General features: G+C 47.3%; 1 protein-coding gene and 1 long non-coding RNA gene across 5 annotated transcripts in view; both read left to right on the forward strand.

Moving 5' to 3' along the window:
- Positions 1-74: 74 nt before the first annotated feature.
- Positions 75-1,037, forward strand: LOC118178478. Its single transcript, XR_004756156.1, has 2 exons — positions 75-171; positions 917-1,037. It is a non-coding gene; the product is annotated as an uncharacterized LOC118178478 (long non-coding RNA).
- A 213-nt stretch (positions 1,038-1,250) lies between these two features.
- SRGAP2 (SLIT-ROBO Rho GTPase activating protein 2) overlaps positions 1,251-19,694 on the forward strand; it is a 104,556-nt gene continuing 86,112 nt past the window's right edge. For all 4 annotated transcript variants that reach the window (XM_035346947.1, XM_035346948.1, XM_035346949.1 and 1 more), the window contains exon 1: positions 1,251-1,442. In XM_035346947.1, coding sequence (XP_035202838.1) covers positions 1,376-1,442 — 67 coding nt within the window. In that variant the 5' untranslated portion in view covers positions 1,251-1,375. The remainder of the gene's footprint in view (positions 1,443-19,694) is intronic.

Raw genomic sequence — 19,694 nt, forward strand, 5'->3', positions numbered from 1 at the left:
TGTCGCTCGTACCCATCCCCGCGCGGCGATTGGGCGCCGGGACGGAGGGGCGGGGCGGGGCGGTGGGCTGGCGATCAACGGCGGCGGGGGGGGGGCGAAGGGGGGGGGGGGAACCGGGCGGCAGCGGCCGGAGGACGCCGGGCAGGCGGGAGGCGGCTCCGCGGCGCCCAGGTAACCGGCCCCGGGCGAGCCCCTCCCGGTCCCCGAGCCCCCTCCCGATCCCCGGTGGTCCTCGGTAGAGCCCCCCGGTCCTCTCCTGGCCGCAGCCTCCCCGCCGTGCGCCCCCCAGGCGGGGCTCGGGGCGTCGCGGAGGAGCCCCGGCCTCCGTTCGCCTTACTCCCGGAGCCCCCGGGGCTTCCTTTCCCCGCCGGCCGCATTGTTCGTGCCGGGCGGGACGCGGGGCCGCCGGGTGCGGCGCTTCTCGGGTCGTGTCCCGCGGGGGGTGGAGGGGGTGGCTCGGAGCTTCCCTCCCTCCCTCCCTTCCCGTCCTCCGCAGCCCCAACGGGGAAAAACGGAAAAAAAAGGGGGAGAAAAAGGAAAAAGTTGAGCCCTGCCTCCCCTTGCCTGCAGGCTGGAGGATGGGGAGGACGGGATTTGGGGGATGGGGGGACGGGGATGGGGGTGGGGGTGGGGGGCAGGGATGGGGACCGGGGGGACACGGGGATGGGAACGGGGGGATATGGGGTTAGGGATGGGGAGGACAAGGATGGGGGGGACAGGAATATGGGGACAGGGATGGTGATAAGGGGATGGGCGGATTAGGAACGTGGGCATGGCCCCTGCTTCCCCCCACCGCCCCTTCTTCCCTGTGGGGGGGGTCCCCTTTTTTTTTCCTTTTTTTTTGGGGGGGGGGGGGCCGGGTCGTTTTGGGGGTGGCTGCGGGTCCCTAACGTCGCCGTTTGTCGCCCCCCTGCAGGCGGACAGACCCCAGGACGACGGCCGCTGCGTTCTCCCCCTGCCCCAGCGCCCGGCCGGGCTTTGGTTCTCAGCGTCCGCAAGGCGAGAAAAAGCAGAAAAAGGAGAACCCCCCCCCAAAACCCCACCCCGGATCGCTCCGGCCCCGCCATGCGAGCCTCGAGCCCCGCTCCGCCGCCGCGCTGCTAACGCCGGGGGAGCCCCCGGGGGCTGCGGGAGCGCGGATGCTGCTGCGGGGGGCTGCGGTGCGAGCGGCCGCCCCTGGTGCCCGCTGCCGCCTGCCTCTGCCCCCCCACAACGCCCCACTCCCCATGGACTGAGCTTTGTTTTTTTTTTCCTTTTTTTTTTTTTTGGGGGGGGGGGGGAGCCTGGGGGAGAGGGTAAGAGGAAAAGCGAGGCGCTGCGCGGCTCGCCTGCTGCTGGATCCGCTCCTCGGGCGAGCCTTTTTGGGGGAGAAAACATGACGTCGCCAGCCAAATTCAAAAAGGATAAGGAGATCATAGCTGAGTACGACACCCAAGTCAAAGGTAAGGCATCGCTTTCTTTCCTTCTGCTTCCTTGCCGCAGCCGTGGCTGGCGGCTGCGGAGTTTGGGTGGGGAAGGGGGAAACGGGCTGCAGATCGCCTGGAATCCGCAGGGCTTTCTCATAATGCAGCGCCCTGGTGGGTTTGCAGTGTGCTTTTTCGTGGCCCCCACAGGGTAGGTTCCACCCGTGGCGGTGCTATTTTAAGGTATCTCGTTGTTTTTACCGAGTGCAGCGGGTCTCTGAGTGCTGAGAGATCCATGTTTTTCTGCCTGGTGTTCGAAAATAGGGATTTGCGTTGGGAATATGACAGCCGGTTAATTACTTTTTAATCCTCCGATCGTAGGAATCTTTTTAAAATCCGTGCGGTGTCAGAAGAGCATATTGCGGTCGGCAGTAATTGGGACCTTGCTTAGGGTCCCTGTAAAGCTATTTGTGCTAGAAAGTTCCATTATTCGGGATTTTGCTCTTGGTGAGTCCCTCATTGCTGCCTGCTTTTTCATTCTGTGCTCTTGAGTAGAACTCCTCAAGGTTGCAGTGTGGGTATGCACACGTACATTTGCATACATATAGAACTGGATGAAGCGAACACGTCAATGTTATTCCAGGATCGTCACAGGGAAGGGAAGAAAATGTCAGAAGCACGTTTGCAGTGATCATGCAAGTCTTCTGCAGGATTCAGCTGGCTGGGCTTCAGGCTATCATGTGCTCTGGGTTGAAAAAAAAATGGAGAAATGTCTACTTAGCTTCTTATTTTTTGCAAAGTTTTCAATGTAACACTTATTAAAAATAATTATTGCTCATGTATGGCTTGATGTATTGCTGCTAGGAAGTTATGAGGTTTAATGATTTATCTAATTGGTTAAAACTTGCTTGGTATGCTTGTAGCATGCAAGAAAGATGGCCTTCGGGCAGGGTTGATTGAGTTAAATCGATGCGATTTAAAAAAATGTGATTTAAATCTGAGTAGGAAACGTAGATTAAAACTGACAATTAAAATATTATTTTGCCGTTATGTACTTGGCTATTTTTCATGCTGAGGGGTGCTCACTGGTTGCAAATCATTAAAACATCTTGTTCTACAAGATGCATGTCCTACGCTGACCTTAGTGCTGTGTATCTAGAAGTTTTGACATCCTTTTTTTTTTTTTTTTTAATAAAAAGGCAGGTATATATGAGCAAATATAAAGCTGGATAGGGGCTCGTTTTGATTTTTTTTCAATTCTTGAATTCTTAAAGTCAGAAATGGAGAAGAATGGGTTTCTTTTTTACTAGTTTAGTTTCTGTTCCTGTTTTCTCGGCCATTGTTGATGGAAATGGGAATTGAAGCCAGTGTAAAATTAGAGGCTTATATGTTCTTTCATTGTTTACCCCATCTAAATATGCGTGATAGACTGTAGCCACAATATTTGGATTTAAACCAAAGAAACGCTGATTGTAACTGGTGTAATGGACACAATAATGCCAAACGAGGCTTGAGTATTAGTAGGGCTTATCTTATCTCTTGCTTTTTGATGTGTTATAAAAGAAAAACCATCTTTCCTCTTCCAAAAAGAGACCAGTGGGATGCGTACAATGGAGTCGGGCCTTCCTCCCAAGCAGAGACCGCTGCTGCCCACCTCTGAATGTACTCAGCAGAGCTCTGTCAGTTCGGTCTGTAAACGTGGTCCCAAAAACGAGGCGTTTGGCTTTTTGACTTACCAAACCTTCCTGTCTTAACTGAGATGAGGTGAAGACGAGCAGGGCCATGCTGGTTGGTGGTGTGCCCCTCGCGCTCCCTCGATGCCCACCAGCGGCGAGGGGCTGCCTGATGGCGAGCCTGGTGGTGCTTTGAGGCCATGGACAGGGCCAGCAGTGGTGCTGGGCCCTCTCCTGCCCTTCCCATGAGAGGGAGGTGTAGAGTGCTGACCAGCTCGAATCCACGCCCGAAGGTAGGGCTCAAACTTGGTGCGTTGCCTCGTTTGCTTCTGAGTGCAGCGGGGAGCTCCTCTTCTCTGCGGGGCTCCAACACTGGGCAGTGGGCATCTTCAGCACTCGTCCTCTGGGAGTAGGGCTGGGGGAGACTTCATGGTTACAAGCTCTTAGGCTTCGTGAAGCTTGCTGTATGTCTCATAGGTGCTTCGGTTCCAAGTCAGGTACCCATTTGGCAGTAGCAGAGTGGGAAGGCCTCTTGAGCATGTCCTTCAACAGGCGTGCTGGTCTCCACTGAGGTGGTTCGAAACACGCTCAAGTGTGGTGCTGCCTAATCATTAAACACGGCCCTTACGCAAAAACTTTGGTGTCCCAATCCAGTTCTTAACCTAGGTGCAGGAAGAGGCTAGAAGTGGTGCTAACTCTGATTTTGGGTTATTTGGTGTCTTCTCTCTTTGTGTTGCACAGTGATGCCATGGAGCAGTCACCGTGGGAGTGAGATGAATCGGGTGCTGGCATGCTCCATACGCTGTAAGGTGTCATCTGTTTCTCTCAGATGAGAAAATTCTCTGGTATTTTTTACTGGCATTTAGAAACTTGCCACGTTCTTTGCTACGCGCCGCTCCGGGCTGTGTGTTGGAAGCTGTGCTTACAGGCATCGTTTAAAACCATTAATCCACTAGCATACTCAAGCACTTCACGTTATTACTAATACAATGATTGAGCTTTGTTTAAAAATTTAATAGCCTTAAGTTAATCAAGACCACTTAAAGAGTAGTACTGCATCGTGGTTAATGGATCATTTACACAAAACTTTGTTTTTCTGCTGCTGAATTAACTTGGCATCTTTTCTTCTAAAAGGTGCATGGGGGGGACATGGTGTTGGCAAGTGAGACTTTCTGCTCTCTCTTGGCCTTGACCCATGGGTATTTGTTGTCTTCTTCCAGCAGCCAGTTCCCTGGTTTTTGGGATGAAGCTAGCTCTTCATTGTTTGTGCATGCAGCTGGTGAGGGTGGGGAGATCAATGGTAGGTTGAGATGAATTTCTGAAGATGGAGGATTGCTTCTTACGCATAAATCTTCTCGCACAGGGGTTAGTGGGCAGGAGTAGAGTGATATGTATCCTATTTCTGGAGTGGTGTGGCTCAGAAGATGTTTTGCAGTCTGTGGGTATTGGTGTGGTGTCCGTCCTAGGGGTTGGTGGCCCTGTTAGGTCCAGCCTGGAGTTGCTCTGACCGTACGGCTGCACCTCAGCTCCCTTCCTGCCTGATGACCCCTGGTCTCCTGCATCTGGAGGTTCAATTACAAACTTCTGTCTTCTGCAGGAGTCAATTAACCTGTGGAGGTGTCCAGACAGGGTGGCTTTCCTAAACAGCTGCTCTGACTTACTTCTCTTCCTCTGAGCCTCCTTTAATGGTTGCAGCAAAGCCTGGCTGCAGGACTGTGCCGCTCGCCGTTTCACGCCGGTGGGGAAGAGAGGAGAGGCTGCAGGCATGGGCGCGCTCTTCTTGAAAGACTTGCCGCAAACGCTGCTCTTTGAGGGTAAAAAACCTCTGAAATGGCTGTGTCATGCGGTAGGAATTCTCTTGACAAGATGACATGGGGTCAGCAGGGGAGGGAAGTGCTGCTTTGATATGTTTCTGTCCCATGTGCTCGCAAAGATTACGAGTTCTGTGAAGCTGGAAAGTGAGATTCTGTGGTCTCCATATGGAGCCTTTGATAGCTCAAGCTCATCCCCTTGTCTGGATTGTCTCTCCCAATTCCTTTGTGCAAGTTGCGGTAAGGCAGAGATAATTAATTTATGCTGTGCAGTGTGCTCCATGTGCGATTTGGACGCTGCCTATCTGTGCCCGACTGAGGGCTGTCGGGCTGTTTTTCGGGTTAACATATTAAATTGGAGTGTACATTTGCTGAGGAAAGAAGAGCCAGTGATTTATCTCTTAATTCTTCTTTTCTTTCTCCTCATATCCCATGAGAGCATTATATTTAATTAGTTTGTATAAAGCTCCAGTAAATAGCTTCATGGTTTGGGCTCCAGAAATTTAATACTGACATTTTTTACGCAGTGAGGGTTCGTGAGCTGCTTCTGTCCTTGAGCAGGCTCTACCAAAGGTTAAAACACATCCGCAAATCTTGCAGCACAGTTTGAGAATCGCTGGGAATATGAAAAATAGATGAGTTCGTCGCAGCAGGAGCAAGCCCGGCACAGAGGTGGCTGCGTGTTTGTCCAGCTGAGAGCATCTCAAGCTAAGGGGAGAGGCCTGGTAAGGGGAACTTCAGGCAAGCCTCCTCCTAGGTGCTACCAAATCCAGGGTACTGTAACAGCTAAAACTTCCCCCAAATTGCTGGTACATTCCAGCTAAGTCCCCTTTTCCTCTCTGGATTGAACGGCTGGTGGTATATTGGTTCTGACTGTGATCTTTTGCCTTGGGTGCTGCCCACAATCGGCCGGTGTCTCGCTTGTCTGCTCCATCTCCTGGCTGCCCTGCGTGGTGTTAGGCAGCCTTAGCTCTGAGGAGTGGTGCTGAGCTTCTTTATCAAAGGTTACAAAAGCAGCTGTGGCTGGGTCAAGCAGCTGTAATTTGGGGGATAGGAAATATGCCGCTTTTGGTGGCGGTTTCAAACAAGAAAATTGGGATTTCTCTCAACTCTTGTAAGCTTTTTTATTAATGCTTTGGGTAAATCAATTCAAACAACCAATTTCTTTTGTTATGACCTAGGAATTTCCAGTATTGTTGACATTGCATAGGTAAGGTGATTTCTGTTGTGCAGGTCTTCAGTTGAGGCTGTGGAGTTGGTTCCTGCCCACCATGGTTCTGTTTGCAGATCTTAGCGCTGTGTTTGAGTGCTACGGGTGAGCTCCTGGCCACTGCTTCGGCAACGCCTGTTTAAGACCGAGTGTAAATAGGCTTTTCAGCCATGCACCCTGGTGTGGTTTGGTGGAATACTTCTAAATTTTGAGATTGAGAGTTTGTATATATTGCACTACCATTGACATTTGAAATGTAAGACTACCTTTTAAGGTTTTTTTTTTTTTTACAGTTAATCATTACTCTGTGTAAGTGATTCCATTTGTTTGCAACAATGACTTGCTCCAAACTCTGGCTGTGAAAATGCTTCAGAATCATCTGTTTCTCTGCAGTTCTTGATAGTGCAAATCCCTCGAGTTTTGGAGCTGCTCAGATTGGGCCAACTCAGCCGCCTGCTGCCAGGAAGGGGGAAGGGGCTGTTGGGAGATTGGTTTGATGTTACAGCAATAGTTTGTGTTTCTTTGTCTCGTGTATGGCTCCTACTAATGGATTTTTAGTGAGGATTATTAACAAGGCAGCAGAGAGGTGAAAGAATTCAGTTTCTTCCTCCTTTCCTCTCCTGAATTCCCCTTGGGTCTCTTGCAGATCCACCAAGTGTTGCAAGGCGAGAGACCAGAGCTGACCATGAGACCTCCGTGCACTCATGTTTCTTCCAAAAGCAGAAGAAATTGTCAGTTTAACTCCAGGAGGGCTTTCTATAAAAAGTTTACTAGTAGTAGCCAGAGTTTTCCCAAATTTCTAACTGAAAGAGCCCCGCTACATTTTTCCTTAGCTCTAACTGGTTTCCTTTTGTGGTAAGGGTACACATGAGTATCTTTTCCTTTTTCTTTCAGTTACCTCCTGACTTCTCCTTTTTGTTTTTTTAAATGCGTACTATTTTTTTGCCCTTTTTTGGAATTTACTTGGAAGAACCTATTTGCCTGATCAACTTTCAGTTGTCTTTATGAAGAGTGAGAAGTCAAAACCTTTGAGATGAAAAGTATGTCTCCACATGCTCTTTTGAATAGCTTTTGTTGCGCCAAGCACAGTTTAGATTAATTACTTATTACTTTATGCAGTTCATTTTTGTATGACTTTTGCAGATTTCATGGTGTTTTTTTTTTTGAGATTTCTGTGCAGCTGCAGCATCATGGGAGTCCTGCTCTCTGAAGGTTGTCAACAATTTGTAGGTGATGGAGGCAAGTAAAGTTACGATTCGACATGCCAATTGACAAAAAAGTGAGGAAAATGAGAGGAAAGGGTCTTGACTTCACAGAAATTCCATAATTGGAGTCCATTCTTCATTTCCACTTTGTCTTTCTTCTTTTCTTCCAAAATGGCAATGTTATAAAAGACAAAACAGAGCTTTCTTTTTGTGAAATCTCTAGGTAGTGGGCAGTAAAACTCGAATTGAGTGTGTGAAGTCAGTATATGCATGTGCATGCAGAATAACTGCTTTGAGGAAGCTCAGCCTGAATTTTTTTTCCAAGTAGATGCTGCAAGTGGATTTTTACCCATTTTAAATGTTATTTCTTACCATCAAAATAACTATTCACTACTCTTAAACTGTAAAGCTTCTGACCCAGTCATTTTGCTTTGAACTGGTGCTGTGAATGTTGATCGGTGCTTGACCAAAAAAAATCTGAGGGGCTTGGCAATTTGAAAATAAGTAAATAAATCGTTTCCTCTGTGATTCTGGATGTAAACCTGCTGGGTGTTCTGTGCCACTCCTGTGTCATGCTTTGGTGTGGTGTGCACGCTTTTTGTATGCTGCTGTATGTTCCAAAGGATACTGCAGGAAATCCGTAGCGTAAAACACAAGCCGCAAATTAGCAAAATGCTCGCCGGGTTCTCCCCTGTCCTTCAATGGGTGTTTTCTCAAACATTTTCTCTCACGGTGTTGTTCAACGTGGTGCAAAATTTCCTGGGTCCTAAGCGCCTTCAACAAGCCACAAAATGATTTTTGCACAAATTTATTTCTGTGAAACTGGCTGAATGAGGCCGGCAGCTGATTTATCTGGTGGCACATAAGCAGCTCCCGGCTTTTTGGCTCTTGAGAAGGAGCCAAATAAACAGATTAGCTCTAAACCAAGCACTGATTTTTTTTCTTCAGTAGCGAAGAGCTGCAGCAGGGTATTTGGTCAGCCCTACTAATTCAGAAGCTTTTTTATTGTCGGACTTTCCAGGAAGAGCTTTTTGGCCTCCATTCTTTTAAATAGGGGAGGTTTTTTGGGTTTATTTCTGTACCGCTGTCATTGGACGAAGGTTTTCATGCGGGTGTAAGCCATGGAGCAATGCAATTCATAGATGGTGAGTGCTCACAAATTGAATCTACGTAAAATAATGGCAGTAGTTGCCCAGGAATTAGTCCCCAACTTTCTTTGGGTAGCTCTTTGGTCCCACTCGAATGATGTGCTCTTGTTTTTCTTGGAGGAAGGCAGGTTTTGTTTGACGGACCTGTAGCTGACAGAATTGCTGAACTGTCCTCTCTGAACAAGTGGATCAATTGTTTTCTGAGCAAAGATCCTCAGCCTCAGTCAATCAAAATATTTCCGTGTCACCGTCGTGTTTTTGTAAGGCAAACTGTGCGGAGTAATTGAATCCGGCTTTCTTGCCACGGCCCTTAATACATCGCTAGCTGAGGAGGGAGAGGACAATAAGCAGCCAAAAAACTGGCACTTACTCTACAAGCTGATTGTTTAGAAAGATGTTTTTCTATTTTCTTTGGTGTTAGCCTCTGTGCTGAAGCGATCACCCAGGACTGAGGAGGCCGCTGGTGTTTTGGGGCTGGTGCACGGTGCTGTGTGTTCGATCTGTCTGTGCCGGCTCATCCATTCCTGGAGCAGAGCAGCACATGGCTGTAAGCTTTTGTTGTAAGACGGGAAGGTTTTTTTCCCCCTGCATTTGCAGTTTGGGACTTGGTAATGATTAATGGGGCTCCTTTCTGTTGGCCATTTCTCACCCCCCCCGTTTCCCATCCGTGCTGTTGCTCCAGGTCCAGAAGCTGTCGCAGTGGCACCGCAGATAATGTGGCGAATGGTGATCTTTTAATCACCAGCCTGTTCAATTTCGTCCAGAGGGTGTCTGGATATTGCAATAATAAAATATGATGCTGTCTGCTGTGGAGGGAGGCTTAGCAGTGGGAAACCTAGAGGGGAAGAGCAGCTTGTGCTAGCCAGCCCTTCGCAAGCATCGCCCTTCCTTGGCCGAGTGAGCTGGCTGAAATGGGGTAGGGGCTGTCGTTCAGGCATTAGTTGATCCCCTGGTTTCCCTTCTCAGGAGGGATCCATGCAGGGCAGGAGGAAACCGAATTGAAGGACAATTTCAAGGAACTTTCAGGGCTGTGGTGTGTTACATGTGATTATGCCTTTATTTGGGGAATATTTAAGATGCCTACTGGGTGAGGTTTAAATACAGTGGCATAAATTAATGTTGTGTCTTTGAGGATGCTCCTGCGTGTTAGTATTTAATATGCAAAGTTAGATGGTATGGGAAATTCCACAAAATGCTTGTTTCATTAGCACTCCCAAAATAATTAAGTTTGACACAAGGACAGGGTTATGGATCAACGAAGCTCATGCCTCGTAGCATGTGCTGTTCCCTGGTGCTGTGCCCTTCTCCTTGCCCCATCCCAGTCTGCCTGGAGGTTTCTTGGTGGAAATCATGACTGCAGTGACCGAACTTCTGAAGCTGTCGATGGCATTATGAATAGCCATCCGGGAAACTACGATTAATGAACCAAAATGAAGCTTTCTAGAAAACGGATGCTCTTCCACCTTCTTGGAAAGCCTCGGTGATACCATGTGCCTATAAAGCTGGATTTGGACGTGCAGCACAAAGGAAGGGCGGAGTGAAGTTTAATAAAACGTTTGTGTGCCTTCCTTCTTAAAGGGTTTCTCTCCTAATGGCAGCATTTAACACACCCAGTGACAGGTTCATTTTATTTATTTTGTATTCAGTACATGGAAATTCCGGTCTGTGGGCCATAAAACAAAAATATCACTCCTGCATTTTTAAAATGGGAATAGCAACGCTTCCCAGCACCAGCTCTGTTACAGGTCTGCTTTGAAGAGATGTATCTGATGAATGTGAAGTGCTTTGAAAGCTCCGGATAGGAAACATGTCCATAAGCAGCCATTATTACCGTGGAAAAAAAGTCTCCCTTTTTATTAATGCGTGCATTGGATATATTAAGGAACAACAATGACAAGCCATAGCATACTAAATATTTTATGAAGTGCACCAGTACAGAGCTCTGAAGGGAGACGTGGAGGCCTTTCCCCTGTGTTCGATAACCAGTTATTCAGAAACTTAATAAATGAACGTCTCTGTGAAGTGGTTTTGGAAAGGAGCATGCTTTTGCTTTGGTCTCCTTATTGAAAATAACTCTTCCTAACTTTGTGTTCTTTCCATCTGTTGAAAAAAGAGGCTTGCTTCATCCCATTTACCCCTTAAAATCGGTAAACCGCCGATATTTCTGCCTTGCAGTGGGTTTGTTGCACCCATCCCTGCATACCAGCTCACCAGGACCAACTCCCCAGCACTGCGGAAGGATGCTGAGCCACGAACAAAAGGCTGCCAGTAAACGACTTAAAAGTCTGCAGCTGGAAAAGGGAGGGGGAACGAGTTTCTGCTCTCTACAGAGGGAGGAACAAATGCAACATTACAAAGGTCACAGGATATAGTAATGATGTTTGGATGGAAACTTAACTTGCTATGAATGAAAATGTGCTCTTGTGTTTTCCCCCTGGAGCTGAATGTCTGAAAACTCTGGATACTTCTTGTTCTGTTTCGTTTCTATTTTTTTACTCTTTTTTTTGGCTCTCATGAGCTTCCATGAGTTGTGCTATAGAAATGAGAAACATGGAGGGCAGGCAGCACACAGCTGCTGGCAGAGGCTCCAATGCCACATCTCTGTTGCTTTAACCAAAGCTGTGGTGTTGTTAGTTCCTGGCTAATCTAGTGCAACTGTCTGAAAGTCAGAGATCGCTCTGTGTGGAAATGTTGGTGGGGTTGCTTTGCAGTGGGCTTGCTGCACTGCCAGCGGCGTGGTTGTGGCTGCTGGTGCCTGGGAGCTCCAAGCATGGGCTGAGCACCACTCCTTAAGGCAAGTGTGTGTTGTATTGTCTAAATGTCAGTGGAAAAGGTTTTGACACCTCAATTGTAGAACTTTATTTTCTGCAAGAAGCGTGCTGGTTAGTTTCAATGGAGGGTTCTTGGGTTCTGTTTTTCTCTTTCCTCTCCAAACGACAAAGGTGCTGAGCGTGGAGCCGTGCCAAGGGGTTCCTGCAGCCCCCGAGCCAAGCATGGGTTGTGGCTCCTGAGCAGCATGAGGCTCTGGTGCTGAGCGCCAAGCTCCTTCTGCCTTCTCTCCCTCCGTGTGCTCTAATCCTGTCCAGATTGTCTGAGTTTTGTGAGGTTTGGTCCCTTATCAATACACGTGTTGTTGTTACCTTCCATTATGTGATTAACTTCTGCCCATAATGATGAATTGCTTTACTCAGAAGTGTAAAATCCTTTTGTAGCCTGGTTATCTAATGAAAATGCGTTTGCATTCATCGTTCTCATACTTCATAAGGAATTCATCTTTACATAGGCTTTAAATCAAATTATCTCTTCTCCCCTTTATCCATCAGAGTGAACTTAACAGCCGTAAAGAGCTTGTTGCATCCATCTTTTGATGAAATGCCTTTCATCTCCTTCTCCCCAGAAAGCTTGTCTATAAATGCCCCCTGGGTTGAGGTAGCGGGGCTACTTTCAGATTTGAAACAAGGGAATAAATCCCGGAACCGGGCTCTGTGGAAAATACCTACAGGCGGATTCCTCTTCTGCGCCTTGAAAGCAGTGACAGCTGTTGCTACCAAGGGAGAAGGTTTTTGGTTTGGTTTTGGGGGGTTGATTTCTTTCTTCTTTTGAAACATTAGAATTAACACTTCAAGTTGTTTGCTGGTTAACATATCCGAACAGCTGGTCCTTCTTGCTGTGATTCTGCGCTATTAAACTTGAAAATTCGCTTCGCTGCTACTGATGAGCTCCTAGCTGGGTCTGAGGAACACCCATGGTGAGACCATTCCGGTACTATTGTTGGTGAGGACAGAAAGCTCTGTCAGCATTTTGGGAAGGAGCTTTTGACCTGCAGACCCAACATAAGGAGTGGACAAGGACGTGGTGGTGTCCTGCTGCTGCGGGTGGCTCCAGAAAGCAGCGCCTGTAACTGGTGCAGCTCCGTAACAAACTCTTGCTGCAGGCTGGAAGAGCAGCTCTGCTTTCCTCTGTACTCTGTTGCCTTTTCCAGCTCACTAGCATCGTTTCAGTGGTTTTATGATGAGGCTTTGTGCAGGTAGTTCTCATTCATGGCACAGCCTCCACCAAACCCCAAGCAGAAGGACCCGCTGCTGTGGTTGCGATGAAAGCACTGCTCGTTTGCTGTTACCTTGAGCTTAAGGGTTCTGGATCCTGTGAAAGGTTTGTGGTTGTCCTTGCGAAGAAGCCGCATGTGTTGACTCTTCAAACACACTTATCAGCTCTGAAAGAACGATGCCTCTCCTTTCAAGGAGGAGATTACTTTGAGATCTTGCATGGAAAAGTGCAAGCAGAGGATGAAAGCTGCGTGTATGTGTAGGAAGGAGTAAGCTGATTTTATTTCTTTGAATGTGATCAGTTGTCAGCCAGCCCTACCTGGGTTGGCTGTGGTGAAGAGGCTACCTTGTGCCTACAGAGCTGCTTTGAGCCTTTGACATCCAGCTCTGTTCAGGGCTCTCTGATGTACAAGGAGAACAGGTTCCTTTTCCTTGCCTGCCTCCTTTTTTTTTGGCTTCTTGTGTGCCTCAAAGCTTATTTCGTTAACAAAACCACCCCCTCCCTAAAGCCTCACTACACATGCTTTTAGCTTGATGGCAATAATACTAAAATCTCTTGACCATTAACTTTTTAGGGGACTTGAGTGGCTTTTATCAGATATGTCAAAAGCTTTTATTTTATATCTTTCAATATACGGAACATTTACTTATTTGGGGAAGGTGAGTGTTCGTCAGTAACCCAAACAAAATGCCTGTTTTTCAATACTCTAAATACAGCTCTGTCATAAATCTGTTATACCTCACGTTTTATTTCGACATGACTTCCCAACCTCCTCCTTCACCCAACATCTCAGCTCCACGTAGGTTTCAGTCTTTGCGATGTCCCCTTGTCTATCAATGAAAATGAGGACACTCCCATATATTTCTTACTGAGAAGTGAGAATTCTTGCACCTTGGATATTAAAAAAAAAAAGCCCGAATGACAGAGGTTTTTATTTCCTTTTGAGGATTACCCTTGCAGAATTCTGATTCTGAAACTTCCTGTAGTATATTTTAAACATTATAGGTGTTATTCCTCGGTTACTTTGAAGCTAAATAAAGTAAACAATTTGTGGGTATAACTGGCTGTGTATTTATAAAATGTATATAATAATATACTTTCTTTCCTCTTTTAAATGCCATCCATTTTCCTTCTAAATGGATTTATATGTTTATGGTGATTGGAAGAACATCCAGGCTAAATTAGCCTTTTTGCTGATCTTAGAGCTTCCTGGGTGTTGTTTTCCACTTGGTCCTCCTCCAGAGTTTGCTGCTGTTAATTCAGATTTCTTTTGAAGAGTTTCGTTCTTCTTCTGGCTGTTGCATTACGGTCTCTCAGCAGCCCCAGCGCATGGCATTGTGTTCTAAGTAGGCTGAAAGTGGGTAAAAAGATTAAAGGGTAGTGAATTACTTGAAATGACCTTAAAACAGGGTCTCCAATGAGATTTATGGGATTCAGTTACAGATCTTGAAACGTGTTGAGAGAATGTCAAACCTCTTTTTTTCCTTTTTTCTTTTGGTCTGGCAGTGCAGCCTGTGGGGTTGGAAAGGACGTGCCTCTTTTCAAGAAAAGCTACTCAGGCTGAGGCTACTGTTGCCTAGTTGTCTATCTATTTTTGTCCTCTTCTGTATCTTGTTCTTTGTCTTTTCAGAGGTGGTGGTGACAAAGCCAGCACTGTGTAAGTGAGGAGGGTGTTGAATTGAGGTGCTCGCAGGTCTAGGTGGAAGGAGAGGGGGGGATACAGTTCACCACCCAACTGAAACCCTCTGGAGTAAACTACAAAGAGCAGTCAAAAGCAATTCCATGAAATTCCATGAATGAGGCGGTTTGTACCATCCTGAATTGTATTGTGGAGCTGCATTGTGTCTGGATGTCCCCTCTGTTGGCTCTATTTTTTCCCTGTCTCTGTCTTTTCTCTTTGGGAAATGGACTGGGCAACAAATAGGAAATAAACACTCCGCTGAAGTTTCCTAATGCAAATAAACAGGTTTGCTATTTTTAAATGCCATTTTTCTAAATGATTCTTCCAACGTCCTTCTTGCTCCAGTGGGAATGAGTTTGAGTGCTTGCTTTGAGCTTTATTTTTAGGAGTTAAAGGCTTATGGGAAAGTGCAGGCGGAGGTATTAGTTTGACAGTCCGAGATGTCAAATTTGTTTTAAAGCTTTAAAATCTTTAAACTGCCATAAAGATAGATGAGTTGAGAATATAACGAGATGCTCATTCCCTTGCCTCTTGTACCGGGACTGCTCTAGGGGATGCAGGGAGGTGTCAGCAGTGCTCGGTGCCGCAGCAAACCCCACAGACCCTACAAACCCTCCTGGCTCCCACGTGAAGGCTGGGCCCTTGTGCTCCCTGTCTGGGTGCTCACGCAGAGCACAGGGATGCAGGGAAAAGCTTCAGAGCTCGCTCCGCGTTCCTGTTTTGTTGTGTGAGGTATGGTGCGGGCGTTTCCCAGCTTCCGGTCTTCAGTTGCAGGTAATTAAAAATAATAATAATTAAAAAACCCTTGCTGTTTATTTTCCTGTTGATTTTTAGTTCTTGTGGACTTCAATTGTTTCACTTCTGGCTTGGTTTGGTGTCCGTGGCGTGACTGAGCGTTTGCCAAGGTCTGCGTTGGCTTGGGCTTTCTGTGATTTAATAGCTAACTTAATAGTGAATGTAAGGAATTTCATGTGTATATTACTGAGGTGGACAAAGGGAAACGGAAACATGATTTACTTCTGGTGGCAAGCCCTGGGATTCACATCAAAGGTCTGCGATCTGATCAGCGTGCCAGAATTTGCAGGGACAGCCGTGAGGAGTCCGTCTGCTGATGGAGCCCCAAACCCCCGCTCCGAGGGGGCAAGGGGCGAAGCCGACCCAGAGCAAGGCCGGCCGGGGCTGGGAGGCTGGCGAGGCTGCCACGGGGCTGGGAGGCTGGCGAGGCTGCCACGGGGCTGGGAGGCTGGCGAGGCTGCCACGGGGCTGCTCGCCTCCAAAGCTGTGTTTTTAGGAAGCTTTCTCAATGCTCCCAAATGCTGTTAATCCACCCGAACGTGTTAATGCTTTCTGTTTTCCTTGTCAGTTGGGACTAGAACAGACAAAGCTACAAAGCAATTGCGCGTGTTGAAGGAAGGGGAAGAGTGTATCGAGCTCAGAAAAATCCGCTTTGCCTTGTAGGTAATTAGGAGGGACTTAAAATTTTAGTAAGGGCCTGGCTCCTTGGTGATTTTGTTTTCGACGTGCCTTAGCTTGGTTTGAGGTTAGACCGTTCACACTGACACGTTTCATGAAATGGATATTCTCTGTAGCAGTGACAGCGGGTATGTCTATTATTACCGACGGCAAATCGGTTAGTAGTGTGGTTAGGCTAAATAAACTAACAGCGCAGACACTGCTGCTTTCGTTACCCAAGTTAATATTTTTGTATGACTACTGTTAACTTTCTGATGTGGGCTTTTCAGGTTTAATATTAGCTCTTTAGCTCAGCTGGACGCACCTTTCCTGCACGTGGGCGCTGCACACGAGTGCCCGGCTTACAAACACCTTCCCTGCTGCAGGCAGGTGGCTCGAACTCATCACCGAGCCCAGCAAATTGTTGATAGCTCGGTTGGTGTCATTTTGGTTTGAGCAGAGGTCGGTTTCAGTTCTCCGGGTGGCTGGGTTGCTCTAGGTGAGGGGAGAAGACAGTGAGCACAAGCTGCTCTTGGCTCCGGCTGAAGGAGGAATTCCGCCGTGGATTGTTGCAGACGTCTGACCAGCACCGAGGGCCTGGCTGGGCTCCTGGGGCTTAAGAAAATAACTGTTTTTATTAAAGTCTGCTATCAGTGTCAATTCTGAATCATAAAACTGAATGCTTATAGAGGTAATCTGAGCACATTGCTTTATATTGTGAATGCAGTGTCACTTCATAAATAATTACAAAGTCATGCTGAGGCGCGTGCAGTGTCCCTAGGAAATGGCTTTCGTTCCCGGTGTGCGCCTACTGGTTTTGATATGTTTTGAGTTCCTTACAAACGATAGGGTGAGGAGTTTGTGTCGTCTGGTTCTTGGAAAGCATTGGCTGACAATCACACGTGCGAGGATGGTTTTGACTGGTTCATGTAGTGCCTGTCCTTTTTTCATTATAAGAACAATGCTGAATTGAGGAGTGCGGTGGGAGTGTGGTACTTTTACAAATATTTTAGTAAAATTTCAATAGAAAGCTACAGAACTGCTGGCTTCTTGCAGGTGCAGCAGCCAGCAGTGGTTATAATTGTGATGTATCTACACCCATGGAAGCGATTTGCAGTCTCCCCTTGATAGCTTTCCGTGCCTTCACGTAGCACAGGTGCTTTAAAGCCTGCCACAGGTCGGAGGCCGTGGAGGCCGGGAGGCACGCGAGGATTTCCTCCTCTTGAGGCCGACCCCGCGTAGGTGCGGGCGGGCTGGTGGCAGTGCGGCCACTCCAGGGCTGCCTCAGCTCCGACTTCCCATGTCGGGCTGACGTTCAAAGAGAAACTTGCTTGTTTTACACTTTAAATAGCTCTCAGATGGTAACGTGGATAGCGAGCGCGCACAATACGGCGGCGGCTGCTCCATTATGTGGCCTCTGCAGTTCTATTATTAGCTGACAATAGCCGGAATGAAAAGCCATAGACACTGCATCGCCTCCGAGCCATTGTGTGCGCGATGTTTCTAGTTTGCAGAGCCAGAGGTCTTCCAGGATCTCCTTCTCCTGAGCTCCTTGCTGGAGACCTTGTGCTCTTTTTCTTTGCTGGAGACAGCGAAGGTTAGGAAGCAAAATGGCTCTTGAAGCAGACTTGCAAATTCTGCTTGCTTAGGATAATGCTTGTGACCATAATAGGCTGTATATATTTTCCCCATCGAGTGCTTGGAAGGTGACGTTCTTTGCAAAGATGAGTCAACTGTATGTTCAAAACACATCTGTGTTGATTCCTTTTTGTTAAAGTTTCTGTTTTCGAAAGGAGGCTCAAGCATGCAAATAGAAGGTTTTGATCCCGTGTGTGTGACTGCCAGGGCTCTGGGGGAAGTTGGTGTGGCTGAGTGAAGTTTGTCCCGACCTTGACTGATGGCAGAAATGAATAGGGGTTCTTGGCGTTGCGCTGACTCAGCCCATCGCTCCTTGGCAGTAACAAAGGCTGAATTTTTAAGGAGCAGGTTTTTTGACCAAACAGGTGTAACTTCTTTGCAAGAAAGCAGGTTGCTCATCTCAAATCTCTTTGGCACAGGTTACTCTGGTTATGCACTATGTGTTTTATATAAGAGAGAGCATTGGTTTCAGGGGCATGCACCATCTGAAAACTGTATGAATCAGGGAGAGTGCTTTAATATTTATATAGCAACATAAAATCTTATTTGAAGCCATAGAAAACTGCATTGTATTTTTTGCAATATGCTGTCCAAAGTGTGTTTTCCCCTTTCCCTTCCCAAGCTTTAGCACAAAGCCCAGCAGTGATACAAATTGAGCATAACTCTTCCTGGCATTAGCTAGCCCTGACAGGCAAGCTGTCCACTTTTGGGTCAATAAAATCAGTTTTTGTGTATGATGCTATATGGTTGAACATTTTGGGTCTTCTGAAAGGACACATCTGGCACCTAGTGACCGTTCCACACTGTCCCATGGCACTGAATGCAATTTTGGTGTTTGAATATAATTTTAATAGCCCTTTACCTGACTTGTCAAGAGTAAAATCTGTTTTTTCCACCATATTTGTATCCTGTTTTCTTTGTTTTGGTGTGTATTTTTTACGGTTAGTGAAGATTGATCATTGACTTTCAAAAGTATTAAATTGAACCCCAAAGAATAATAAGGTGACTACTGCTTGCTGCTGGAGATCAGGCCACGTCAGACGAGGAACAGCTTTGTCGTGAACAGTTGACGCAGTTTTCGGAAAGAGGGAACCGAAACCTCTTGAGGAAAGAATTTTTTGTTCGTTCTATTTTAAATACATTGTGAAATCAAGGAAAGTACATTCTAATGATAAACTTGAGCTTTAGATAATTGTGTATGCTGCAGCAAGAATTAATGCTTAGGGTGAAATGTGTGGTGAGCGGGAGAAGGTATCTGTCAGACTCTGATGCTAATTCCCCTTTACCTGTGGAGAAATCCCGTTACGGATCTGCCCTTCGAGAGGGCCTCGAACAGAAGTAATGTGGTTTGTGGCATGTTGCAGAGATGTTGGTTTGCTTTGAAAGCCTCCTCTGGGGGGATGGCTGCCCAGACCCCCTCCCAGGCATGGGGCAGAAGCAGTTCCTCCTGCGTTTCATTAAGCACAGGGCTGGCGGTGACAAAGCTGCCGCCACTGTCAGCGTCGGGCCCCAGCAGAAGCAGCCGCTGTCCCCGGACACGTTGGCTTCTTCCTCATCAGGCTCCTCGGTTTGAGGAAGGTGATTTGCATTGCTGAGTGCTGCTGATGCAAGCTGCGAGCGTGGAGCTGTCTGCTTCGGTTCAGTCCTCCTGTGTGTTGTCTGTGGGATGCACGAGTGCGTTGCAGTGTCACAGTGACTAAAAATGAGGCTTTTCAGGTTGGGGTGAGGTGGGTTTATCAGGCTGGCTGCAGATCGATCGGCTTGACAGCCTTCAAATGCAATCACTTGTTAGCTATGTTTTAAAAGGAGATTAAAAGCTGGGCATCCTGTTCTTGAGGAGGTTTCACACTTCTGGCATACAGTGCGAGTCACTTGTAAGTAGGAATGCTGCAACTCTTGATGCCTTGTGCTCATCCCCTGAGCGTGATGGTATTCCCGGTCCAACGCAGCCAACTTCCAGCCACGCAGTGTGCTGGCCAAGCCGAACGTCAGCAGTGTGCTGAGCACCGCTGCGGCTCAGTGCAGGGGTTTTCTGCAGCTCCCTGACCTGCCCCATCTGCAGATGCAGGGTGCGAGGCTGGGGACGGGCACTGTGCCCCACGCAGACGGGGCAGGACAAGGTGGGGGTGTCTGCCTGCTTTACTTTGTGTTGGTGCTGCCCTTACGGTGGTACTGCAGTATCACTTTTTTCCTTTAGCAGCAAAAAATACACTTTGATTTATCCTTTCTCTTTTATTTTTCATCTATGCTGCATGCGTCTGTCTTACCCTACGCTCAGACCCCTTCCCCTGAAAGCAGCATACGAAGCAAGCACTGGAATTTGTCAAACAAGCCCAGGGTTCTTAAAGTAATGAAACACTTCTTGTGAGAACAAGAGCAAGACAGAATATTTATTTTGCTTTTCACAACCTTTATTCTTCTGGAAT

This window comes from Oxyura jamaicensis, chromosome 26, assembly GCF_011077185.1.
Source record: "Oxyura jamaicensis isolate SHBP4307 breed ruddy duck chromosome 26, BPBGC_Ojam_1.0, whole genome shotgun sequence".
NCBI classification, from domain to species: Eukaryota; Metazoa; Chordata; class Aves; order Anseriformes; family Anatidae; genus Oxyura; species Oxyura jamaicensis.